The 27,052-nt window shown below is 43.1% G+C and overlaps 2 protein-coding genes across 4 annotated transcripts in view; one reads left to right on the top strand and one right to left on the bottom strand.

The window, feature by feature from the left end:
- Nucleotides 1-2,071, top strand: part of KDM1A (lysine (K)-specific demethylase 1A) — a 71,618-nt gene extending 69,547 nt beyond the window's left edge. For all 3 annotated transcript variants that reach the window (XM_014546924.1, XM_005875236.2, XM_014546923.1), the window contains one exon: nucleotides 378-2,071. In XM_014546924.1, the coding sequence (XP_014402410.1) occupies nucleotides 378-563 (186 nt within the window). In that variant the 3' untranslated portion in view covers nucleotides 564-2,071. The remainder of the gene's footprint in view (nucleotides 1-377) is intronic.
- Nucleotides 2,072-2,252: 181 nt separating this feature from the next.
- Nucleotides 2,253-27,052, bottom strand: part of LUZP1 (leucine zipper protein 1) — an 80,133-nt gene continuing 55,333 nt past the window's right edge. The window contains exons 2-4 of the mRNA XM_005875235.2: nucleotides 25,619-25,725; nucleotides 8,293-11,483; nucleotides 2,253-6,123 (exon numbers count right to left, since the gene is read on the bottom strand). Of these exons, the coding sequence (XP_005875297.1) occupies nucleotides 5,968-6,123; nucleotides 8,293-11,364 (3,228 nt within the window). The 5' untranslated portion in view covers nucleotides 11,365-11,483; nucleotides 25,619-25,725 and the 3' untranslated portion in view covers nucleotides 2,253-5,967. The remainder of the gene's footprint in view (nucleotides 6,124-8,292; nucleotides 11,484-25,618; nucleotides 25,726-27,052) is intronic.

The following is a 27,052-nucleotide window of genomic DNA, read 5'->3' as shown; positions in this document are numbered from 1 at the left end:
CCTGCTCTGAGCCGAGTGGGAACAAAGGCCGTGTGCTCTATGGTTCAGGGCAGTCACCCCCACCTCCAGTAGGCACTACATGAGGCAAAGTCTTTAGAACTGGGTGTCCCCAGAGTTAAACTGGAATGTGAGAACAGGTGCAATTACGTGTCACTCTGGAACTAAGGCTGGGCTGAGTTTTGTTGTCCCCTCCTAGTTTTGTCAGTTCTAATAAAACGCCTGCTCCTAAGGGCGACCCTTTTTGGTAGAATGATGGGCTAGTGGTTTGGGGGTGGATGAGTTCAGCCTCAAAGGCCAACAGAAATTTGGAAGTTTAAACACAACAAAGGTATATTTGCAACGTGCTGATTTCCTCTTAACTTTTTTTCCTCAAATAGCCAATTCCACGACTCTTCTTTGCTGGAGAACACACAATCCGTAACTACCCAGCCACTGTCCATGGTGCTCTGCTGAGTGGCCTTCGAGAAGCAGGAAGGATTGCAGACCAATTCTTGGGAGCCATGTACACCCTGCCTCGCCAGGCCACACCAGGTGTCCCTGCACAGCAGTCCCCAAGCATTTGAAACAAATGTACCCTAAGGGAAGAGGCTGACGTGTGTGTCTTTTGCTGTGTAAGCAAAGTTCTTCTAGCAATAGATTGCTGAGAAACCGGCCCTGGCTTTTGGGCTTCCCGTCAGTTCCCGAAGTTCAGGATGGCCAGGTGGCCCAGGAGGTTGTCTCCTTTGAGTGACTTGGAGCCAGGGATGAAGGCACTTGTCCATTTAGTGTGGAAGTGTGTGTTCTTCAAGACGGAGGCAAGCAAGTGCTATGAGAGAACATGTTAGTCTCTTGGTGTGGTAGTTTTTTTTATATTTTGAGAATAAAACTTCATATAAAATTAGTCCTATCTTTTTGTTTGTTTTCCCGTAGGGTTAGAGCCGTATACAAGACATGAGTGTTACTCCGTTGGAGATGTTAATTTTATCTGTTTACATAAGGTGGATGTTTATGTAAAGGAGAAAAATGACTTGGTCAGAAGATAGGCTCCTATAGAACAGTGGGCTTCCTGGTCTGTGAGGCTAGATTTCCCCACAAAGGGTGGGGAAGGTGACCATGTGCCAGAGGCATGAGCATATGGATATCGGGTAACTTTGAATTCTCAAAACACAAGACAACACAAAGTTTGGGTAGTCCTCTACAGACTATCCTGGCTTTATTCTCCAGATTCCCTCCCTGGGTATGTCTAACTGTACTTCTGTCCAAGGTACTGGTATAAAGTTTTGGCAAGTTCTACATAAGGAGCAGATCAAGGGTTTAGGTAACTTTGCTGCTGTAACAAATTACCAACAAGCTCTGAGGGAAGATTCTATTTCCTTGCCTTTCTCAGCTTCTAGGGGCTGTCTGTATCCTTGGCTTATGGCCCCTTCCTCCATCTTGAAAAGCACACCAATCTCTGCTTCCATCATCACTTGTGATCTTTAGATCCCCCTCCTTCCCACTCAGGATACTTGTGATTTACTTTAAGGCCCACCCAGATCATCTCCCCCATTTCAAAATCTTTAATCACATCTTCAAAGTCTCTTTTGCCATGTAAGGTAAAAACTTGTAGGAACAGAATGTCTGCCTATTCCTTACCCAAGGACTCTTAGCAGACTAAATGCGAGTGTATAATCTGCTTCTAGAAATCGGATTTAACTTGCATTAGTGAATTCTTCCCTAAATGAGGTTTTATTCTTAGTAAGATTTAAGGGATATTACATTGGTGGTCTGAGTGGAAGGCTTTTTCCCTAGTCTTGGAATGAGTGACAGCCATTAGGAAATTCTGCACACCAGGATCAGAGCAAGTGGTATAATTGATGCAAAGGTGAGAGCAGCAAACAGTGGGAAGTACGACGACTTTGGAGCCCAGCTCGGCCATTAATATTGTTACCTTGGGGCAGGGAGGGGGTGGTTAAGGTGTTTGAACCAGTGTTAGGTGCTTTTGTTTTTTAAAGAAATGGCATAGGCCCCTTGAGAGAAGATTGTTTTGTGTGTGATAAGCCTAAAAATAAAATGTAGCAATAAAATAGGTGCTGTATGATTCTAATACCAATTCAGTTCTGGCTTCTAGGTATGTTCTTTACTAAGCCTCAGCTATGTTTCCAGTCCTTACAGCACCAGTAATTGGCTGAGAATTTTAAATAAAATACAGTGAAATATACTAGCTGCACCAACGCATAGAAAAGTTGTATGCAGAGATGACATCAACACAAATGGCATCACTGACTCACACACATGGAAACTAGGGAGCTTTATTGGTTACATATTGTGCTGCAGAGCCGACAGACAGCATGAGAGCCAGAGGATACATGCAGACAGGCAGCTTCGACTAGACACATGCACCCAAGGAGCCCTGAGTCACTGCTCATGGCTTTGCCCTGGTTTCCAGTGGCAGGGTTCCGGCCTCCTTGGTCCCATGCTTGGAGCAGGAATGTAGAAGCTGCTGCACCTAGACTCCAAGGGCCAGGCGGGGAGGCCCAAGCACCTGCCTGAGCAAGTAAGTGTGGACCAACAGATAATGTAATAGCAGTTTTTGCGGGCTACTTCCCTAGCCCTCCCAATCTTTAAAATACAAAAAATAGACTTTATTCTCTTAAAAATACATTCCATTCAGTACATTGTTCTGAGCTGTGAAGCAGCAGGAAAATAGGGCCCCTTTCCTATGATCTTGGTTGAGGCTTTGAGGAGAACCCTGTTCCCCACGCAGGGTATTCAAAAGATAATCCCTAAAAGCAGCTCTTCCAAAGCAGTCTGAACAACCAAAAACAAAACAAAACAGAACACCACGCCAACAGAGGCAGCTAGGGGCCAGACCAGAGGCTGGGTCCCTGTTCCCTTATTGGAAAGTGGTAGCACTTGGCACTAACCCACTAAATATAATGAACTAAAACTGCTCCAGGATGACAAGTCCAAGATCAATATAGACCCCTTCACACCCCAGGAGAGAGGGATGATTTATGTGCAAGCTTGCCTGTGGACAAGGTTGGAATCCTTGGCCCCACTGCAAATCCCTGTAACCCACATTATAACTGCTTCATTGCCACTCAAAAGCAGAAACAGCCACTGCATCCTTTTGCCCATATCCCTGCAGCTTTCTCCAGTTGTTTTTAATACCAGATCGGCAAGAGACAGGTGAGAGCAGGTAGAAGAGACCAGCTCCTGGCTTTTGGCCAGCTCTACTTCCTCCAGCAAAGCAGCTCTGGAGAGCCAGGTTCTCCCCCTCACTAGGACCCTCCCACAACCACATACCTGCCAGGAAAATTCAAAGTTCGAGCTAAGCTGCAGAAAAGGCCTGTCGTAAAGTGGGTTTATTGGTTGGGACAGGGAATATTTGGCTTCATTAGAGAACTATTCAACTACCAGGTCTCCCTTTTATTTGGATGTTTCTCCCAGAACCCCTGATGGTGAGGCCTGGGTCCAGATGGTCTCACCTAGGTTGCTTTTCAAAAACGTGTCTTCCAACTTTGGGATCTGAGAGCCAGCCTTGCCAGCCATTTGAAGCCCAAGATAACTGAGCCTATAGCCTTCACAGGCTATTACAAATGGTATTTTCTATAATGCTGAGGACATTTCTTTAAAATCTATTTTTCAGCAGTTCTAGAAAATGTGCAGATGAAACAAAATATCCTGAAATAACTGGTACAACCAAACCTTATTGCACTCAGATTTTAAGATAGCCGCCCCAGCAAGAGAGTATCAGAGCTGTCCCTCTTCCACACAGCATTTTGGGTAGCGGCAGATGTTGATGTTGCTGAAATGTGAAAAGATCCAGACTTTGGCACCAGGAGCTACAGCACCAGAATCCAGGGCTCCAGTGCCCAAGATGAGAATTATCAGCGAGAACTTTGAAGGCATGGCTTGGCACTAGTGTTTCCACCAGCAGAGAAGAGCCACAGACTTTCCTATCCTCTGAGTTGACCACAAATAGAAGTCAGTTTCCTTTGGACTGTCAGGGTTGCCAACCAGTGAAGATGATAGGGAGGCTATAAGTGAGAGGTTGCAGCCTTGAGAAAGCTAGTTTCTGGCTGGTGACCCAGGAGAAGTCAGTAGGAAGAGGTTTTGAAAATTGCATCTGAAGTTGAACATCTGAGGCAGCAATGTGAAGTACAGGCAAGCCTCATGACAATGCCTTGAGATTGGCAAAACTCCAGAAAATGGAAACAGGAGCAAAACATTCCTGTCCCTGAAAGGACAGTAGGTGCTCCCCAAGCCTCCAGGACTGCCAAGTCTGATGCAGACATAGGGGGGATGAACACTGATTCCCACACTGAGTAAAGCCAGAAAAGATGACTCAAGAAGCATAGAAACAGGACACACACCAACTGGTGTTATGGAAAGTGCAAGCAGGAGATACTGTATGGCATTGGTGCCAAAAAGGGCTGCAGAGATCATCAATCTAACCATGTTACAGACTGGAAAAATGAAGCCAACGGAGCTCAACCTCACGATTAAAAGGACCCAGGAAAACCATCAAAAGACACATTCCCCAAACCCATTTGGATGACTGACACCTTATAAAATCGAGAATCACACCACCACCACCCAGTGGGATGATGGAAAAAGAATCTTAGAATGCCAGATTTAGGACCCTTAGAAACCATTTCAAAGAACTCATTTTATAGATAAGGAAACTGAGGCAAAGTACAAAGCCATTAAGAAAATCTAGCTTTCCTGACTCCTGCTCTAATGCTCTTTCACTATGAAGGAAGTCTCTGCTTCATAAAGGTAGCCTTTGAAGGGGATCCCTTTTTTGAACTGAGAATGCTACAGAAATAGCAGTGTCAAGATTACATGGTGTGTTTTTTTTTAACTTCCCCATGTGAATAAGGAAGCTAATCAGTTTTTATTTATGTGGCTTCCTGAAAAGTTTGCTGCATTCTGAATTGTCTAAATCTGGGGCCCTTGATGGGCATGTGTTACCTTTCCTCCCATGATGTCATCATCATGATAGTTGGTTTGCAGGAATCATGGACCCACTTCTATAGGAATGCATCAGCTTGGTAAAGTGCGATACCTCCTCCCTAGGGGATGGAGGAGGAGGAACAAAGTCCAGGCCTTTCTTGGAGCTATTGCTTTGTGGAGTGACTAAAGGGAAAGTGCTTCTTCCTGTCCACTTTCCCCTTTGCTGGGCGCTTCCTAGAAGGCAGAGTATGCTGGGTCAGGCCCAGTTTAGTCTGGGAATATTCCGAAGGTGGAAACAAAGTCAGCGTGAAGTCTCCAGCCACAGGAGAGAAGCAGGCAATGCCAGTAGCATTATTGGTGCCCAGGGAAGGAGATGCATGAGGTTTGTGCACTTCCAGGTGCCTTTGGAAGGTGAGCTGGGGTCGGGGGAAGGGATGATGTCATTCCAATAGGTGGGCAGGTATCTGTGTCTCTGCCCCCAGAAAACAGTGGTCAGCAAGGGGGCCAGGTCATAGTCCCATAATCCCCTAGAGGCAGCACAGACCTCTCCGGTAAAAGTCTGAGGAATTCCAAAGGGGAAAGGAATGGAAGCTCCCTAAATGGAGCTGATGGCTGGTAAGTCTTAGTGTCGGTACTTGGGTCCCGAGGGCAGACAGGGAGTGAACTGGATGTGGTGAGGAGACCAAGAAATCAGAACATTAACTGCGTGGAAGGGGCTATTGTGTGGTGAGGATATAAGACATTTCTATATCATTCCCTATTTGGGGGCCAGAGTGGCCGATTCTACCGGGAACAGGGCAGGGACAAGGAGAGGGGACTCATGCATCAATTGGGGAAGGCTGGGCCTGGGTGACTGTCCAGCTTGTAGTTTCTGATCTCCATTGGCCACCTGGCAAAAATGACCTGAGCCAAGCCTGGCTCTCTGCTACAATCTCCCAGCCAAGGCCTCGTATCTAGCCCAGTGAACTGGCCCGGGATCCTTCATAGGATGAGAAGGTGGAGGAGCTGAGCAGGAGCAGAGGACACAGCAGACCTCACCCGGCTGGCTCAGTTTTCCTCAGCACAGGGCCTGGTTGGTCGTGACCGTTCCTCAGCCTGTACTTGCCCAGGCTCTGACAGCCCCTGCTTCACGGGCAGTTCAGGCCGTTCCATGGAGCTGTGTGGTCGCCTGTAGACACTGAGTGTGCAGTCATCGCCTTCCTCCTGTGCCAATAGATGACAAAAGTGAGATATGGAAGACAACATAGTGAGTAACAAAGATACCCTCACTCCCTATCCCTGTTATCCCACTGGTCCCTCTCCAGCCTGGCAGAGGGAGATCTAGCCCAGACAGACCAGCAAAGATAGACAGGCCAATATAAAAATTCCTTGGAAATCAGAGTAGACTGCAAACTCCAATCTGCTAGGAACTCCTAGGGTAGCCTGGGGGGTTCACAAGTGAACAGGAGCTCTACAGAGTACAGGGCCAGGAATGGGGGCATGGGAGTGGTACCCTTAGGTAGTAGCCAGTGGTCCTCTAGTTCTGCACAAGAAGGCTGCATGCTTCTCAGGGTGAGAGCCATTTCCTTGGTGGGTAGGCAGGAAGTATGCTGAAACAGAAGCTGGACAGCTCTTTTCCTATTTCCCATCAATAAGTCACATTCCTTCCCTTTTACATGCCATATCCTATCTCTCCTCATCACATACCTTTCATCCTATCTCAGATAGCCTGTTTCAGAGGGCTAGACACCCATCTTTCACTCTCTTCTACCAGACTTCTGCCTTGTTAATGTTTTGCTTTGGTGCTCCAAAGCAAATTAAGATCAAAGGACACAAGTATGAGTGAGAAAGGGTGGCAGGTTACAAAGAAGAGTAGACTTAGAGATAGGAATCCCAGATTCAAATCTTAGTTCTTCCAGTATTTCCCTTGGGTGGCCTTGGATAAGGCACTTTCTGTCTCTGACCTTCAGTTTCTACATCTAAAAAAATGGAGATAAAACCTGCTCACAGCTATTGGAGAGGCTGAATGAGATAAGTAGGTGGAGAAGTGCTTTGTCAAGTGTTAATATCTATCTTCTATATATATAAAAGCCTAAGTAACCGTTCGACCAGTAGCTATGACACACACTGACCAATAGGGGCAGACGTTCAATGCACAGGCATGGAATATGGAACAGACTGATGAATCTCAGAGGGAAAGAGGGAAGGGGAAGGGAGGGAAGAGATTAACCAAAGATTTTTATATACATACTAGAGGCCCAGTGCACAGATTCATGCACCAGTGGGGTCCCTCAGCCTGGCCTATGGGGATTAGGCCAAAACTGGCAGTCCGACATCCCTGAGGGGTCCCGGATAGCGAGAGGGCGCAGGCCAGGCCAAGGGACCCCACCAGTGCACGAATCTGTGCACCGGGCCTCTAGTATAGTCATGATGTCTAGATCCAAAATGTCATCACAGGCTCCACATCTAAAAGATACTCCCAGTGGCTTCCCCTTCAAATGCTGTTCTGACAGTCTGACCCTCAAATAAGGAGGAGCTTCTGGATTTATCTATCCCGTAATGAGCTACAGGAACCAGCCCTGCCCTCAGACTGATGATGTAATGGGCTTGACAGGTATCTGAAGCAAAAAGATGCTCAGGCATAAAGCCTATAAAGTAGGCCCAGTGTAAGCCCTAGCTCTCCTCATCCCCCTACATCAGGGGTGGGGAACGTTTGGCCCACGGGCCGTATACGGCCACCAATCATTTTGTCTGGCCCTGCCAAGACGTTACTGGTGAGTTAATTACATGTTTGACCAAATATAGCAGGTTAATTTTTAGGTTAATAATTTTCATGGCCCTCAAATGATGTTATAAATATCCAAATAGCCCTTGGCAGAAAAAAGGTTCCCCACCCCTGCCCTACATGCCAGCAGCTGGCAAAGATCCTCTGTTTGAACTGAGGCAGCCAAGAATTTGTTTCCCTGCTCCATCTCTGCTCTAAAGAAAGGGCCCTGGGCTTCCTCTTACTCAGAGCTTCCCTGCAGCTGTTTCTTGTGTTTCTAGGTGCTGCTCTGTGGAGCCAGAAGGAGAGCTCCTTTGGCTACTCTGGCAACCCAAGAAAACAGAGGCCCTATCTCCTTTTTTGAGGCCTGCATACGTGAAGACAAATACAGGAGACAGATGGGGAAAAGGATTTTTGGAAATTCATGCTCCTCTGTCAAATACCTTTCTCAAGGTACTTTATTGTTTAAGGGCAAACTTGTCTTATTTTCAACAGTTATCTGAGCTACCCACTGTTTTCCCAGCCCCATGGTCTCCATAATCCTGAGTCACGCAAGCCAGGACAAAGGGGGCAAAGGAAAAAAGGGAAGGGGAAGGGACGGCTGAAGTGGGGAAAGAAGTGGGACTTACCATGCCTGCCACATGGTTCCAAGCGGCAGCCGTGACAGCATCGCCTACCCGATTCCGGCGAGTGAGCATCTCTGACACAGTGAGGCTACTTTGGGTCCTTCTAGAAGAGAGCTCAGGGGCATCCCCTGGGTTTCCTACCCTTCGAGGACCCTGCTCCAAAAGGTAAGACCTGGGCTGTTCAAGGTCAGAATAGTCTGTAGAAGACCTCTGGGTGTAGGCATTGGTAGATACCACATGTTTACCTATCTGAGTTGGGGGGTCTTCTAAAGAGTTCAAATCTCGCCTGCTCTTCCAGGCATTCCGCACAGTAACATGCCTGGCCTCTGAAGGGCTCACCTCCGAAGGGGCACTATGGCCTTTCCACCTGACTGTCTCTGCAGGGGGTGCATGGTTATTCCTCTCCACCAGATCCGATGGCTTGATTATAATGCTGCTCCGAGAGACCACTGTTTCAGGCCTGTTCTTCAGGGACCCATCTCCCATTCTTTCAGCCTCTGTGAACTGCAAGGTGATGTCATGTTTGTGAATGGAGAGCTCAAAGGGAGAGTTGACATGGTTGTTCACTGATGTGAGGTCTGGTGGCCCAACCTGGATATTGCTGGTGGATGTGTGCCTCTCCCGCGGGGCCTCACCTGGGGCGGCTCTTGGGCTGCTGCTGCTACTGCTGTCAGAGGGATAGATAGTAATGCTGCTTGTCACTTTGTTTGGTCCTGGTTTGGAGGTGGATGTCTGTTTCTCCAATGTGGCCTCAGTTCCAGACCCTCCCATGATTTTTTTCACATCTTTATCAATGATGACAGGTTTGATGACAGCTCTGGACCGCAAGGCCTCTCTGGGACTGAAGGGCCTTTGACTTTTCACCCCAGCACCATTGGCCTCTGGGAATTCCACAGCATTGGTGGAGGCTCTGACAGGTTTCACAGATTCATTTTCTGTCCCGACATCTTTATCATCCCCCGACAGGGCGGTTCTAAGGCCCCCTCGGGATCTGGCTGTTTCTCTAGAGTTGGGCTGTTGTTTGTGCTCTGGCTCTGGGGTGATGGTTGTGTTTACCAATTTGGCGGTAACAAGAGACGACATGTCCATGTCGTCATCTGAGTCTGGCTTCTCTCTGCTACTAGATTTGATGACTCGACACCTTAGGGCCTCATGCTGACTGCTGTCTTCCATCACAACTGCTACAGGTTGATCAACTCCTTTATTTGGGGTTGAAAAACCCTGAAGGATGTTCTCTTGGCTTCTGGAGCTATAAGGATACTTCGATGAAAGTGGAGCCTTAGAATTTGAAGAACTGGTATCAGCCTCTGGGCCATTGGCAGCCTTTTTGCCCTTAGAGAGCCCTTCTGAGGAAGATCTTCGAGATGAGGCCAGAGCGCCAAGGGCCTTAGAACTGCCAGAGTCTGTGGCCTGAGTTACTTGACTTCCATTGCTAGGCGCCTGCCCCCTCTTGCCAAAGAGGGCCTCAGTGGAGGTGTCAGAAGCCTTGTCAGCTCTACACAATATGTCATTGGGAGTAGATCCATGGGTGGTATCACTAAATGTTCGTGTTGTCTTCTCTACTTTTCCCTTCAACCCACTCTCAGTGCCTGGCTTGGGAGTACCCCTCCAAACCTTATTGTGCTCCTGAGCAGCAGGAGGGTAGCGGCTAAGCACTGATGGCTGCTCTCTGGACTTCTTCCCTTCACTCTGAGAGGAGCCAGATGCAAATCGATCTTCAGTTCTCTTTGTCTCCTGAGTCCCACTATCTGTACCTGCCCCTACGTTGGAAGCTTTGGCTGCCCTCCTGTTCGTGAAACCGGGAGAGGAAACCTGTCGGTTGCTCAGAGAATAGTTCTCATTGTTAAGAGCAAACTCCCTGTTTCGGTGCCTTTCCCGCTTATGCTGAGGGGACAGTTCCCGAGATGTGTGCTTGGACACGGATACCTCACTCCCGTGGCCTCTAAACTTAGTCCTCTCGTGCCTGCCTTTGCTAGACAGGAAAGCATCCTCCCCTTCCACCTCCCCATTCTCTAATTCTTTCTGTTTCTTGATTTGTAGCTTTATCTCCTCCAACTGGCTGGCTAAGAGTTTGTTTTTATTTTGTTCACTTAGGTAATTATCCTGAAGGTCATTATTTTTGGCCCTCATTTTCTTAAGCTCTTCTTCCAAAGATTCAAAATGTTTGATTTGTGTCTTAAGTTTCTCAATCTCTTGGTTAAGGTCTTTGACTTTATTGTCTTCCTGATTTCTGTTCTTTTCATTTTCAGATTTATTTCTTGTTTCATTCTCTACCTGCTTTAGATAGTCCAGAGTGCCCTTCCTTCTTGATTCTTTGGATGGCAGTGTGGAAGAGATACCGTCCTCAATCCGCAGGTCATTCCTTTCCAGAAGATTAGAAGCATTCCTTGTATAATCTCGGTTCATTTTTTTGTTCTGCTCCAGTTTTTGAGTGAGCTCTTTTATAAGTTTCTCATTTTCTTTCTCCTTTTCACTCAGGTATTTTCTCTCACTTACAAAGCTCAGAGTTAATGATTTCAGCTTTTCTAACTCTGACACTAAACTCTGCTCAGTTTTATCTAGGCGGTCCTCGGAAGATTCCAGTTCTTTCACTTTGACCCTGAGCATTTCCAGCTCAGAGGAGATTTTCTTCGTCAGGTTTCTCTCCTCATTCAGACTCAAACAGAGTTGGGTACAGTCATTCTTACTCCTGCTAAAGGCCTCCTCTAGCTTCTCCAGTTCAGCCATTCGTTTCTGAAGCCGCTCAATCTCAGATTTCAGCTCCCGGGTGAGGTTTTCCTCCTCTTCAAGTTTCTCCTTCATCAGCTGACACAGGTCCTCTGCTTTCTTAATTTCCTCATCTTTGCCTTCGATTCTCAGCACTCGTTGCCGCAGCACTTCAATCTCAGCCAGCATGCTGGAGTTGCTGCCTTCTGCCTGAATCACCTTGTCCTGCAGATCCAGGAGCTCATCCTCTGCTTTTTGGAGGTTTTTTGTGGCTTCTTCCAACTCATCAAGGCGGCGGCTTAGACTCTGTAACTTAAACCGCAGGTGGCGGCTGGAGGCAGTATCCTTGTAGTTTGTAAACTCAGCCATGTCTACCGCCAGCCAGTGTGAACTCCAAGGGGCATCCAATTCCACTCGAGGGGATGAGAAATGGTTACCTTTCTTTTGGCATCCACAACCTTCTTTGGCAGCTGGAGACCATTATCACTCTACAGACGGAAAACATAAAGCATGTCAGGCAGTAAATATAAAATCTGCACGTCAGCTCTCAAATGTGCTTCTTGTGCCTAAAACATAGCAGGTACTCTAATTTGAATAAACCTACAAGATAAGGTTCTTTATGGCTGATAATGAACTGATATATAGTTTCAGCCTAATGAAGAATTCCACCAGTGCCCTGGCCAGGGTGGCTCAGTTGGTGGGAGTGTGGTCCCCTACACCAAAAAGGTCGCGGGTTCGATTCCCAGTCAGCGCACATACCAAGGTTGCAGGTTCAGACCCTGGTTGGGGCACTTTCAAGAGGCAACCAAAAAAGAAAAAAAAAACACAAAACAATAAAAACAATACCTCCGGGCAGCATGGCAAAAAGACACAAAAGAATGCCTCATTTCCCGTGAGAAAATCTTCACCATTTGCCATCTGCATAATCTCAGGAGAGTCATTAGTTTTTCTATAAATCATTAAGTAAACAGCCTGGGTTTTACTTAGTTGTAAAATCGGGATAATGAAGCCTACCATCTCTCTCCCCAGTACTGTTCTGAGATAATGCATGGAAAGCTCTTGGTAGGAAAGCAGTAAACAATCCTAAGAATGTTAAGAACTATAGCTTCTGGGAAAGCAGCAGACTAGTGAAAAAAAATCACCTTATTGACACAGGAAGATAACAGGACCTGGGTTCTTTTAAGGCAGAAAGGGAAGATAGAATACCTAGAGAATGAGTGGTCTAGGATGACTTGCTCTCACTGAGAAGCTAACCCAAAAATGGTCTCAGCCTGGTAATATCCCTGGGAAACCTACCAGAGGTAAACAAAAATAGTCTGGAAAGAGATTCCCTATCGAGTTCACACAAGAGTCCGTCCCACTGATGAAGTCTTGCTGAACCTGAGTTTGCAAGTCCAAACTACAAAACACATAAGGACCACTCTTTTATTATGACTGAACAAAAGAGATTTGCACCAATAAGAATCAAAGTAAGATAGGCTACAGATCACAAATTAAGTCATAAAAGAAGGAATCAAAAACAGGACACAATAACAAGATGCTATCAATAAAGATCAGATTTTTAAATTAACCAAATAAAATTTGCTAGAAATGTAAAGAAAAATAGCAAATAGATGCTAATGAAGAGTATAGTGGTTAAGAAGAGATATGAGGAAATTACAAAAGGCAGCACATAATTAAAGACGGAAAAAGTGAACGAGAGGTTAATAGATAAGGAGAAATACAAAAGAGGTCCAAAAGTGACAAAGTTTAATAAGTAGTACAAAAGGAAGGGACAGACAGAATATGGGGGGAGGCAATCTGTAAAGAGCTACTAGCTAATAAATTTCAAGAACTGATAAAAGATAGGCAATGGAGCTCGGCCGTCATGGCTTAGTGGTTGAGCACTGACCTATGAACCAAGAGGTCACAGTTTGATTCCTACTCAGGGCACATGCCCCCCAGGTTGGGGGCTCAATTCCCAGTGTTGGGTGTGCAGGAGGCAGCCAATCAATGATTCTCATCATTGATATTTCTATCTCTCCCTCTCCCTTCTTCTTCTCTGAAATCAGTAAAAATATTTTTTAAGTTAAATAAAGATATGCAATGGAGCCTCATATTCAGGAAGCAAAGTCTCAACCAAAATTAAATCTGTGCCTAGATGAGAAGGAAAGGAAAATAAAAACCTAAATGTTTATTAACAGACCCTCACTGAAAAAAATATTTCTGAATGTACTTCAGAATACAGAAACTGATCACTTAAGGAAGGCATGAGATGGAAGAAGGAATGGTAAGTAAATAAATTTAACCCCAACAAGCACTGAATCAGTTAATAACAAAAATTAATTGGTTGGGAGGGACAGGATAAAATCAAAGTGGAACTAAAACATTGGACAGTAATAACATATAAGTCAGAAAGAAATCACATTTCAAGAAAAACACTATTATTTGGTAATAGACAGTAAGCATACTGAGAAGGCATTAATAAGCAATATATAAAGAACTGCTATAATATTAATTAACAAAAACTCATTTAAAAAATTTTAGTATATTTTTACTGATTTTTAGATAGGAGAGGGAAAGATAGAAACATCTATCAGCCCTAACTGGCTTGGCTCAGTGGATAGAGCCTGCGGACTGAAAGGTCCCAGGTTTGATTCCGGTCAAGGGCATGTACCTTGGTTGCAGGCACATCCCCAGTAGGGAGTGTGCAGGAGGCAGCTGATCGATGTTTCTCTCTCATCGATGTTTCTAACTCTCTATCCCTCTCCCTTCCTCTCTGTAAAAAATCAATAAAATATATTTTAAAAAAAAGAAACATCAATCAGCTGCCTCCTGCATGCTCCCTACTGGGGATCAAGCCCGAAACCCGGGCATGTGCCCTGACCAGGAATCACTGGTGGTAACTTCTTGGTGCATGGGACCATGCTAATCCACTGAGCCACCTGGACAGGCAACCTCATTTTTAAATGGGCAAAGGACTTGAATGGCAGTTTCTCCAAAGATGATATCCAAATGGCAACAAGCATAAAAAAAACATGCTCAGCATCACTAATCATTCAGGAAATGCAAATCAAAACCACAATTAGCCCAGCTAGTGTGGCTCAGAGGTTGAGCGTTGACACATGAAGTCACAGTTGGATTGCTGTTCAGGGCACATCCCAGGTCGCGGGCTCGATTCCCACTAAGGCGTGCAGGAGGCGGATCAATGTTTCTATCCCTCTCCCTGCCTCTCTCTAAAATCAATAAAAATATTTTTTAAAAAACAAAAACACAATAAGATATCACTTCACACCCACTAGGATGTAGCCAAGCGTTGGTAAGGATGTGGAGAAATTGGAATCTTTGTACACTGTTAGTGGGAAAATAAAATGGTACAGCTACTATTTTTTACCACACACAAAAAAAAATACCTTTAAAAAAATTTAAGGCAGTAAAGAAGTAAAAGCCACAGAGAAGGTAGGGCAGACTTCCAGTTTCAGGTCCAGCATGTGAGCAGCCTAGAAGTCATCATTTTGAACAAACTGAAAATCAGTAACTCTTTTTAGGTCTACCTGAGAACTGAGGTCACAGAGAAAAACTCTTCCCCCAAAAAATTAGACAAGTGGATTCAGAAAAATCACAAATTTCCACAGTAGAAACCTCCATAAGAACTAGTATCAGGGTAAGAAAACCTAAACTGCAACTGACAATTGCTGAAGCACAGTGTGGACAACTCAGAGTTTAAAAAAGCTCTTAGTAGGTGATAAAACCCCAATAAGTTAGGCTCTCCCTTTTAACCATTTCATTTCTCTCCCCTAAAAATCAATAAAAACATATTTAAAAAATAAGACAAAACAAAAAAACACAAAGCTCAGAACACCAAGCAGGATAAATGCCAAAAAAACAAACAACAAAAAAAACCCCAACACCTAGGCATAGCATATTCACACTGCAGAAAATCAAGGATGAAAAAACCTTAAAAGAAGCCAGAAGAAAAAATACCTATAGAGCAAAAGTAAGAATTACATCCAATTTCTCAGAAATCACGCAAGCAAGAGGAGAGTGGAGTGAAATATTTAAAATGTTGAGGGGGAAAAAACACACCAACCTATAATTCTGTACCCTGCAAAATTATCCTTTAAAAGTAAAGAAAAATGCTTTCTCGGACAAATAAAAATCGGGGGGATTTGTTGCCAGTAGCCCTGCCTTGAAAGAAATATTAAAAGAAATGCTTTAGTGAGAAGGAAAATTAAATAGGTCAAAAACTCAGGCCACATAAAGAAAGAGCATTAGACTAGGAATGAGTAAAAGTAAAATGTAATTTTTAATTTTTAAAACTGATTTTAGAGGAAGGTAGAGAACATAGATTTGTTGTTCCACTTATTTGCATTCATTGGTTGATTCTTGTATGTGCCCTGATTGGGGATCAAACCCAAAACCTTGGCATATTAGGACGATGCTCTAACCAACTGAAGTACCAGGCCAGGGCCTAATTTTCTGTATTCCTACTAGTAAGTGATCTAACAGATAACAGTTCAAAATAATAGCAACAATTTATCCAATGGATATAATTTACGTATAGATGAAGTAAATGCCAGCAATGATACAAGGGACAGAAGAGAGAAATTAAGATTACGTTTTTATTATAAGGTACTTGTACTTGAACTTGAACTAACTCTAGGGCAACCATTAAAAAAAAAAAGTTTAATTGATATGCTAAGAAAGGAAAGAAAATGGCACCAGATAAAATGCTCGATCAAAGCCACCAAAGGCAGAAATAAAAGACAAAAAACAAGGGCAACAAACAAAACAGTAACAAATATGGTAAATATTAATCCAACTACAGAATCACTTTAAACATCAATAGTCTATATCACTTAAAAAGGATTGTCAGAGCGGATCAAAAATCAAGACCCAAATTGTATGTTATTTACCAAACACCCATTTTTAAAATTTTAATGAAGACCTATAGATTAAAAGTAAAGGAATGGAGAAAGCTATCCCATGTTAATACTAATCAGAAGAAAGCTGGAGGAGCTCCAATAATTTCAGACACCACACTTCAGAGCAAGGAAAGTTATCCAGCAAAGAGGAGTATTACATAATGATAAAAGGGTCAATTCTCCAAGAAGATACAATAGTCCTTAAAATACACATGTGTTTGTCTTAAAACAGAGCATCAAAATACATGAGGCAAAAACTGACAGAACTGCAAGGAGAAATGGATGAATCCAATACTACAGTTGGAAAGTTCCATACCCTTCTATCATAAATAGACAGACCTAGCAGACAGAAAATCAGTAGGGACATAATTAAACTCAATCAACTGGATATGAAGGATATGGACAGATTACTACAGCAGCAAAATATACATTTCACATGGAACATTCACCAACACAGACCACATTCTGGGCCATAAAACACCTTAACAAGCTGAAAAGAATAGAAAGCATACACTGTATGCTCTCAGACCACAATGGACTTAAACTAGAAATCGATACCAGAAAAATAGCTGGGATATCCCCCAAATACTTTGAGATCAAACAACACATCGGTCAAAGAAATCTCCAAATTTGTGGGGTGTAGCAAAAGCAATATTTAGAGACAAAGTTATAGCACTACATGCATATATTAGAAAAGAACGAAGATTTACAATCAAAGATGACATCTAAAACTAGGGATTTAGGAGGGAGGGAACCATGGTTTAAGCCATAGGAGAACACAGCAATCCCTGGTGAGAGAAAACTGCATCAACAATGATTCCATAGGAAAAGCCAGGGGGAAAGAGAAGCAACCTTAAGTGGAATCTGAGGAGATGCCAAATGCCACTTATCTCAGACCCCAAGATCCCTTCCATTGACTGCACTTTGAGCCTAGAGCCACCAGATGGAGCCCATACCCAACTCAAAACACTCCAAAGCCTTAAGGGTTGGAATTTTAGAGCCTCCCTACCTCAGCCTCTCAGATTCTGCCTTCTTTCTGATTATTTCCCTCTCCACCACTCTACCTCCCCGGGCACAACTTTCTCTGTCACCTTCACTTCTTCCTGTCTCCCCGTCTGCTTTTCCCAGCTTCCTCATCCGCAAAAATGTAGAGAGAAAATATCCTAAATATTTTTATAAGACAGAAACCATTTCTCTCATTCCCATCCATGTTTCCTACTGTGAGTGCCACATACAAAAACACTACTTTGGCCCTGGCTGGTGTTGCTCAGCCTGAGCTTCTAAATTGTACTTACTCACCCTGGCTGGTTTGGCTCAGTGGATAGAGTGTCGCCTACAGACTAAAGGGTCCCAGGTTCGATTCCTGTCAAGGGCACATGCCCAGGTTGCGGCTCGATCCCCAGTAGGGGGCCATCCAGGGGGCAGTTGATCAATGATTCTCATCATTGATGTTTCTATCTCTCTCTCCCTCTCCCTCTCTGAAATCAATAAATATATATTAAAAAGATAAAAATAAGTTGTACTTAGTCAACCAAAGCAACTGATTTTAGCGTCTTTTTTAAATTTTTTTCAATTACATTCAATATTACCTTGTATTAGTTCCAGGTATGGAGCATGGTTAGACAATGATTTTAGCTTCTTAACATATTTGGCTCCCTCAAGACTAAAGAAATAGTTTCACCACTTTTATTTAAAATAAAACCACTTACTTGACCCAATCTTTTTATTTTAAAAATGAAGGAACTGAAACTTAGAAGTAAACACTGTGATTTCTCCAGCAACTTAGTCTCCTGTTCTTCCCATTGTGTAAAATCATCTCCCTATAAACTTTTTAAGTGTTTTTACAAAGTGTGCAGTTCTGATTATACAGACCAATAAAAACAATAAGGTATAAAGAAAACAAAGGACTATCACAAATTGAGCACTACTATACTATAGACCAGCAGTCACCAACCTTTCGGACCTCACGGACCACCAGCTGGTGACTGCTGCATAGACAATATATTAAGTACTTAATATACATGCTTTCTCTAGGGATCCCAGATCTATTGTGTACTTTCCCTTAAATGACTTCCCTGAGGTTTTCTCATCCATACAAAGACAATATGCCATGGCTGGGTGGCTCAGTTGTTTGAAACATTGTCCTGGTCTGGGCTCATGCAGGGGTGGCAATCAATGTTTCTCATGTCGATGTTCCTCTCTCTCTCTAGAATTCTTGCACTGGAGGGGGGTGGGTCATCCCTCAGCCCAGCCTGCGCCCTCTCGCAGTCCAGGACCCCTGGTTCCTTACTGCCCGCCTGCTCGCTGGTAATTGTTGCTCCTTACAGCCACGGAGGAGGCGGGAGATGCTCCCGCCACCGCCACTGCGCTTGCCAGCCGTGAGCCAGACGGCGCTCTCCCTGTGGGAACGACCAGTCGCTATGATGCACACTGACCACCAGGGGGCAGCTCCTGTGTTGAGCGTCTGCCCCCGGTGGTCAGTGCGCATCATAGCAACTGGTCGTTCTGGTTGTTCTGCTGTAATGGTCGCTTAGGCTTTTATTATATAGAAGAAGATATGTAATATATATATTAATCCCCAAGCATGTAAAGCACTTAGCAGAATGCCTTGCACATAAATCACAACAAACAGTAGTAGCCATTACTGTTAGCTTTCACAACATCCTTATGGGATAGGGCCCTGGAACTTGCCCAAGGTCACACAGCTAGTAAGGATAATCAGATGGAGAACCCAAGTCATTTATTTTTAAGAATGCTACCCTTTTTGGCCAAGTCACTGATCTTCTCTATATATCATTAGCTCATTGCTCTGAAAAAATATTATCACCCCAACCTACCACAAAGCAAAAATAAAGTCAGTCAAAGCACTTTGAAAAGTCCTATGTATACCTAATCTTAAAAATAGTAACTGGCTAAGATCAAGCCTCCACCCAGGGAAAAAAGGAAATGGATCGAAAATTGGTTTTGGAGTGTCACTATATCTTACCTTTTGGCCCTAAATATAGCCAGAGGAAAAAAATGCTTTGTTTCCTCCAGGACCATCCATAAAGTGCCTCCCACATTCCCCATAAGTATATTTATCCAGGTAAAATTCGTCCATTCAGTAGACATCTCGTGCACCCATCCAAATGCTAGAGAGATCCTTAAAATCTAAACCTGCCTTTAAGAAATCAGAAAGGTAGAACCAATTATAAAACAACTAGAGGCCCAATGCATGAAATTCGTGCAAGGGGCTCGGCCCTCGTAGCCCCAGCTTCATCCGGAAGGTCGTCCAATGGTTGTTCTGCTGTTCAGTCTAATTAGCATATTAGCTCTTTATTATATAGGAAAATAAAGAAGCCTCCCTGACCATCTTGCCTAATACAGCACCCACCCCTTGGATCCCTCTTCTCTTACCATGCTGTTTTCCCTTAGTGCAGTGGTTCTCAACCTTCTGGTCCTTTAAATACAGTTCCTCATGTTGTGACCCAACCATAAAATTATTTTTGTTGCTACTTCGTAACTGTAATGTTGCTACTGTTATGAATCGTAATGTGAATATCTGATATGCAGGATGGTCTTAGGCGACCCCTGTGAAAGGGTCGTTCGACCGCCAAAGGGGTCGCGACCCACAGGTTGAGAACCGCTGCCTTAGTGCATCTTACTGCTCAGAAGAAGTGACTGTGTCTGAGGATGGGGTCTGGGAAGGAAATTTTTTATAGTAAACCTCAGAAATAAGAGGAAAGTGAAGCAAAGGAAGGGTAGTCCCATATTTTAACGCCAACTCCTCCCTTTCCCCTGCCCACCACCACTCCCAACACACACACACTAGTGTCTAGCTCAGTTCCAATTCATACTGGAAAGATACAACACCAAATTATGTCTCATTCAGGGCTCCTTTCTGCCAAAGTTCTCGAACCCAGTTCCAAGTATCCCTATCCAGCATTTTGGAGGCAAGCTCTTCTTGTCGTTGGTGGGCCAAGAAGGTCTAAAACAGAACATAACCAAACTTGCCCTACCCTTTTCCTCAACACAGCTGCCATGATTCACTTCCTGTTCCCAAAAGCATTTAAAGTAGGGGGCTGGTACATTTACTTTAAAGTTTGACAGTATTCATATAAATATACAACTTGATTTTTAGTAAATATTTCAGGCTTTATAACACCTAAGGTCTCTGTCCCAACTACTCTACTCTATCATGTCAGGAACATGGTTTTTTATGTTTTATAAAGCAAAATGACATGGCTATGTTTCAATTAAACTTTATTTACAAAAACAGGCAGTGGGCCTGTGGACCACAGTTTGCCAACCCCTGATCTAAAAGAAAATGGGAGAACTATTTTTAAGCAGCTTCCTCATGACCATTTCTAATGACCTGTAATTCATGTATTTTAGATATGCAAACCCCAGGGTTAGTAGCCCAACCAGTATGTAGAGATTCTCCAGGTTGGAAGGAGCATCTGAATCTAACTTCCTGCTCCATGAAACAGTTATCAAGGAAGTAGTCATTCAACTTCTCCTCAAGCACTCCTAATGACAAGAAGGACATTCGCCCAGGCCGGGTGGCTCAATGGTTGGATCGTCGTCCTGTACACTAAAAGGTTGCAGGTTCAGCCCTGGCCACTGTGGTTCAGTTGATTGGAGCATCATCCCATGTAACGAAGGGTTGCGGGTCTGATTCCCAGTCAGGGCACATACCCAGGTTGTGGGTTTGATCACCAGTCAGGAAGAATATAGGAGGCAACCAATCAATGTTTCTCACATAGATGTTTCTCTCTCTCCCCCCCCACCCCTCCCCCTCTCCCTTCCTCTCTAAAAACTTAAAAAATATAAAAAATTGAAAAGAAAAAAAAAAAGGTTGCAGGTTTGATTCTCAGCCAGGGCACATACCTAGGATGCCGGTTCAATCCCGGGTTGGGGCATGTACAGGAGACAACGAATAAAAATTTCTCTCTCACATCTATATTTCCCTCCCTCCCTCCCTCCCTCCCTTTCTTTCTCTCTAAAAAGCAATTAAAAAACAAAAAAATATCCTCTGGTGGGGATTTTTTTAAAAGACACTCATTCCCCCCAAGGCAACTCATTCCATCTTTGGACAGCTCTAAGGGAAGATATCCTACTTTTTTTTTTTTTTTGCACATTTAACACTTGATACTTGTGAAACTGGTTTACTATCTCTCTTTACAAGAATGTCAGACTCATGTCAGGAACATGATTTTTTTATGTTTACAGCTGTTGTTGTTTTTTAATGTATTTTATTTATTTTTTGCAGAGAGGAAGGGAGAGGGATAGAAAGCCAGAAACATCAATGAGAGAGAAGCATCAATCAGCTGCCTCCTGCACGCCCCCTACTGGGGATGTGCCCGCAACCAAGGTACATGCCCTTGACCGGAATCGAACCTGGGACCCTTCAGTTCGCAGGCTGACGCTCTATCCACTGAGCCAAACCAGTTAGGGCTATGTTTACAGCTGTTTTATACTGCTGTCTCTCCAGCATTTTCAACAGGATCTGGCACATAAGGGTATAAAATAATTATTTACAGGGAGGGAGGGAGAAAGGGAACAAAACAATGCTGCATCTGGGGAACTTTAAGTAATTTAGCAGGACTTATATGAGAGGCACAAAGGAAAAGCAGAGCAAGTAACGTAGGTTGGAGTGTAGACAGGGTGCAACACAGAAGTCCTTGAAGTCTCACAGCAAGTGCAGAGGCTAAGGTGTTAATGTTTGAGGAACGAGTTTACCATTGCCTTCCTCCCCTCTCCTCTTCCTTCCAGCCTCCCCTGCCCCATTCTGATGGAGAATATCTTTCACTGCAAAACCTTTACAAACAACCCCTCCCCCAACCAAAATGCACCACCCTAAACTCTGTAGATACTTCTATCAGAGTATCCATGATACTTGCTTACATGTTTGTATTCCTCTACTGGGCTCTGAGCTACAAGAGCAGGGACTATGCCATCTTTATTTTTCTGTCCTGGGCACTGAATACTGTGATGTGGGGCAAGGTTGAGAACCTTATCAATGTTTGGTAAGTAAATGAAGGCAACAATCTCACAGTATTCTGTAATGACCAAACGACATCTAACAAATTGTTTTCATATCCAGGCAACTACATTCTAGGAAAGAAAATTAACCTTCATGCCAAAGGTTGCAAATGCAAATGCCAAAGAGATATGGCCAATACTGTGAGTGACAGCCTGGTAGGATGAAGGCTAAGAGGGAAATGTATTTAACTCAAAAAATTTTTAAAGGAAATAAAAAGAACACCACTGTATAGACCCTTCAGAACAACTGATATGCTTGCAAGTGGATAAAGGAAGCAAATTTGCAACTTGTCTTGGACAAAGGGATTTAGGCAAGAGAGTAACAAAATCAGAATCGCATTTTTGGATGAACATTCAACAGGATAAACTAGGGTTCTATTGAAATAGTCAAGGCAAGAGATGGAGTAAAGGGGTGATAAAGGGGTGAGGGTGGATTTGAAAGATGACCTCGTCGATCCAGTTTTAATAATGAGGTCCAAGACTGCACGAGCTAATCTGGCAGCTTTATTACCAGTTTATAGGTTCACACTGAATTTTTTCCCAAATAAACTGTTTAAAATTAATTAAACCTAATTAATTTTAATAGCCTGAATATGGGGCTTAATTCTTATTTCTTTTGCAGGCAGTATGGTGCACTGATTAAAGATTACATAGTGTGAAGCCAGAAGCCTAAGTTTAAGCCCTGATTTGCCATTTACAAGCTGTATAACCTTGGATAAGTTACTTGACTTCTGTTTTAATACCTACCGTAAAGGGTAACTGTAACTGGAAATGAGTTAATAGATGAAGTGCTTAGACTAATATCTGGTTCATCTTAAGTGCCATGTAAATTTAAACTTCAATTATTTACTATATTTTGCATTTCAACTTGAAAGTTAGTTCCAATCAATAGTTTCAACTGTCTATTTTCTACACCTTCCAACTTGCAAGCATTGACTATTTATAAATCTGATAGGCATGTCTTTTCAATATCTTCATCCAAATTGATGTTCAAATTTTTAGACAAAATATAACCAAGAACAGCCCTCCAGAATGGCACTACAAAACAGCCTGTCTAGATAAACAATGATCCATTAATTGGTACTTGTACCAGGTGTACCGGTTAATAATGCGGATTTTTTTCAATAGATGGAGTTACACATATGTTGATATATATGCGATTTGATATGCATGCTATTTTGTTAGTATTGACCTCAAGCTTCAAAACTTCATGTCAAATTTTCTGAAGGTGTTAACATCATAGATATTTTTACACTTAAAAATGTCGAATTTTGTGCCAAAAAAAAAGAGCATTTGCGGGCAGAAAAGTGCTGATGAAAGTTATCGTATACTTCGGGAAGCTTATGGTGAACATGCTCCATCTCAAGATACTTGTGAATGCTGGTTTAAATGCTTTAAAAGTGATGATTTCAATGTGAAAGACAAAGTACGTCCAGGTCAACCGAAAAAGTCTGAAGACCAACAATTACAAGCATTACTGGGTGAAGATGCATGTCAAACTCAAGAACAACCTGCAGAAAGATTAAACGTTGCTCAGCAAATAATTTCTGACCATTTACAAGCAATGGAAAACATTTTAAAGGAAGGGAAATGGGTACCACATCAACTGAACAGAAGACAAGTGGAAAACCGAAAAGTCATCAGTAAAACGTTGCTTCAACAGCACAAAAGAAAGTCTTTTTTGCATCTAATTGTGACTGGCGATGAAAAGTGGATTTATTTTGAGAATCCCAAACGCACAAAATCATGGGTTGATCGAGGTCAACCATCACATCAACTGCAAGGCCAAATCGCTTCAGAAAGAAGAGAATGCTCTGCATTTGGTGGGATCAGGAAGGTGTGGTGTATTATGAGCTTCTAAAACGAGGTGAATCCGTTAATACTGATTGCTACTGACAACAAATAATCAATTTGAACCATGTTTGATCGTAAAATGACCAGAATGGGCCAGAAGACACGGCAAAGTAATTTTGCTTCATGATAACGCACCATCACACACTTCAAAACCAGTTAAAGACACGTTAAAAGAGCTTGCCTGGAAAGTATTAACCCATCCGCCGTATTCACCAGACCTTGCTCCTTCAGATTACCACTTGTTCCGATTGATGGCCCATGCACTTTCTGAGCAGAACTTCAAAACGTACAAAGAAGTGGAAAATTGGGTCTCTGAATGGTTTGCCTCAAAACAAGGGAAGTTCTACTGGGACGGTATCCACAAATTACCTGAAAGATGGGGGAAATGTGTAGCTAGCGATGGGCATTACTTTGAATAAAGCACTTTTGATGTTTCTCTTGAAATTATCATGTTTTCTTTGATTACAAAATCCACATTATTAACCGGTACACCTGGTACAATACCTGTATGAAGCCAGCCCAAAATGTCCTTTGTCTTAGGACCACATGAGAAAATGTTAAATAACTAATTTCAGTACTCAGGGACACATTATCTTTATAGTGCATTCCTGATTCTCCAGGCTAGGAATCTTCAAAAATGAATTGCCTTGCCCTAGCCTGTTCTCAGTGGTGAGAGCATTGGCCCACAGACTGAAGGGTCATGGGTTCAATACCGGTCAAGGGCATGTACCTCGGTTGCAGGCTCGATCCCTGGCGTCTGGTCAGAAAGATCAATGAACAAATGAATCCTGACTGTCACTCCATCCAACCAGAAATTAATTTCATAACCCAATTCCCTGAGGTAGGAAAAATGCTCCAGGGAGAGGAATAGAACAAGAATCCTGAACCAATTAATAGGACAAGAATTTGCCCAAAAGTTTCCCCACTCCCTCAAGAAAAGTTCTATACTATCCAGGACTATGCCTATTTCGCAGTAGGGGTTATCATGAGAGTGAAAGGTCTCGCTAAGATTCCTTTCCATGTGCAGTCACTCCTATGCCTAGAACCCAGTTCCCAGACGCTATCTCTGGCTGCCCTGTTGCTCCATCTTTCCAGAGAACTTTTCTCTATTACCCAGCTACCTGGCGACCAAGACCACTGTTCCCTACTCTCCAGTGGCTCCCATCTTGCTTAGAATAAAATGCACTCCAAAGTTCTTCCCATAGCTCTGAGGCCCTCTGGGCACTCACAGTTCAAGTTTATTTTATTTCATTACTACTCTCCACTTTCTTGGTCAACATCAAACAATAAAATACTGGTACACAGAACCCTAGGAAAAGGAACTAGTTATCAATCGAAATTTTTTTGTTTTTGTTTATTCTGCTTTGTTTTTTAAAGGTAAAGTCAGTCACAGCCTCAACCAAAAAGTAACTTTCTCATGAGTCGTTAGAGTACAATGAAAATAAGCCAGGTTTGGAATCTAGTCCTACCATTTACTACCTGTGTGAATGTGGAGAAGTTATTTAACCTCTCTCAGCTCGTTTCCTCATGGTGATGATAACAGCACTCACCTCATAGGGACATAATGTATGTCAAATAGAGTGGGCCTGGCATTTAATAAGTATTCAATAAATGGTAGCTGGGCCTATTAAAGACTGTCAACTTCATGCAAAGATTTTCCTCAGTTAGACTGGCTAGTTGATTAGATGAGAAACCCTGTGAAGTACTTAGCATAGTATATGGTTCATAATGGTTATAAACAAATACTGACTTTCCTCACTCTCTCATAATGGTGGAAAAATTGCAGACTTCATAAATTACCCAAACCAGTGTGGCCAGGTTTCACTGCACAACCTACTTACCATTTAGGTAATTTAAGCTTTCAGTCAATGCTTCTGGCTGCTCCCCTCAATGGTTGTTGTCCTGGAAACAGTCACTCACTATCTTTCAATGGCAGTTGTCTCTTGACCTAGACAAAATAGAAACAGGAAGAAAGAGATAGGTAAAGCGTGAATCACACCAAGACTGGGCAAGTTGAACCAAAGCCCTGTCCCAAAGACCATCATATACAGTGCAGTGTCAGAAGAGAGACAAGGCAGAATCCGACTCTGCTGACTCTGAAGAAAGCTGGCTCTCTCTTTCCCAGGGGAGAGGCGGAGTTGGCTCCAGGAGACTTCCCCTTTCCTATCAGATGATATGGTCTCAGTACAGACTACATTGTCTTTCCTTAAATTAACAGATCTATACATCCCTCAACAGTCTAAAACTTCATATGACATCTTACAGCTGGGAAGGATCACAGATATCAACTAGTTAAATGCCCTCATTTTTAAGAAAGGAACTGAAGCTTGGAAAGGGTGAATCACAAAATTGCTTAGAACTAAAGCTCGGATTCTACTTAAAAATAAGAAAAGTGGGTAAGAAAAACAAACATCACTTGGCTATCTACCACACCTAAGGCAACATGTTATATGTTTTATGTAAGACATTAACACAATAATGTTACCCTTATAGATAAAGAATCTAAATTTCAAGAGTCAAGTAACTTGTCCAAGGTCTTACAGCTTGCTAGTAACCAGGTAGTCAGAATTTAAACCTAAGTCTGTCTGACCTAAAAAGCCACTTCACCATTCTCATTGGGTTGCCTTCTAGACTGGGTTCTCAAAAGGGCCCAAACAACCCAGAATCGATTAAAACTAAAAACAGAGCTTCTCTGTCTGCAATCTTACCCTTCAGTTTTGTAATGAGCCTTCTTTTTACATGAGAGCTGAAAAGTGTAATAACCCATTGAGTCTCACCCCTAATATAAGTGAGTGAAGATGGAAGATCTTCTGTCTATCCTACTCTTGAGGAAGAATGGAAAGACAGCTATGCCAGTGACAAAACTAAAGCTTTTGTACATGTTCTTACACTCAAACTATCCCCCTCTCCTTTCATCGCAACTGCCCATCCCTCCCCTTCCATATCCTGTAGACCACCTTTGACCGCCTACCAAGGATGCTGGTCCCTTAAATCTGATTCCCACACTTCCACCACCAATACCATAACATACACACACAGAATGCGTCCCTGCTCTATCCCCCTAGAGAGCTGGAAGACTAGAATTAAGATGGAGAAATAATAAAATGATAGTGTATGGCTTTTTTAAAAAGATGAGGAGGGCCTGAAGCTTCAAGCCAATATGACCTGAAAAGAAAGATTAATAAGCAATGAAAATAGATAGGAAAAAAATAGAAAAAAGGGTCTGTATCAGGGGCAGCACCCAAGGGATGGCCTGGGTGAGTGTGGGAGAAGCT

The sequence above is a fragment of the Myotis brandtii genome, unplaced genomic scaffold, assembly GCF_000412655.1.
Source record: "Myotis brandtii unplaced genomic scaffold, ASM41265v1 scaffold456, whole genome shotgun sequence".
Classification (NCBI taxonomy): domain Eukaryota; kingdom Metazoa; phylum Chordata; class Mammalia; order Chiroptera; family Vespertilionidae; genus Myotis; species Myotis brandtii.
The sequence above is the reverse complement of the archived record's forward strand: the minus strand, read 5'-3'. Positions and strand labels throughout refer to the sequence as shown.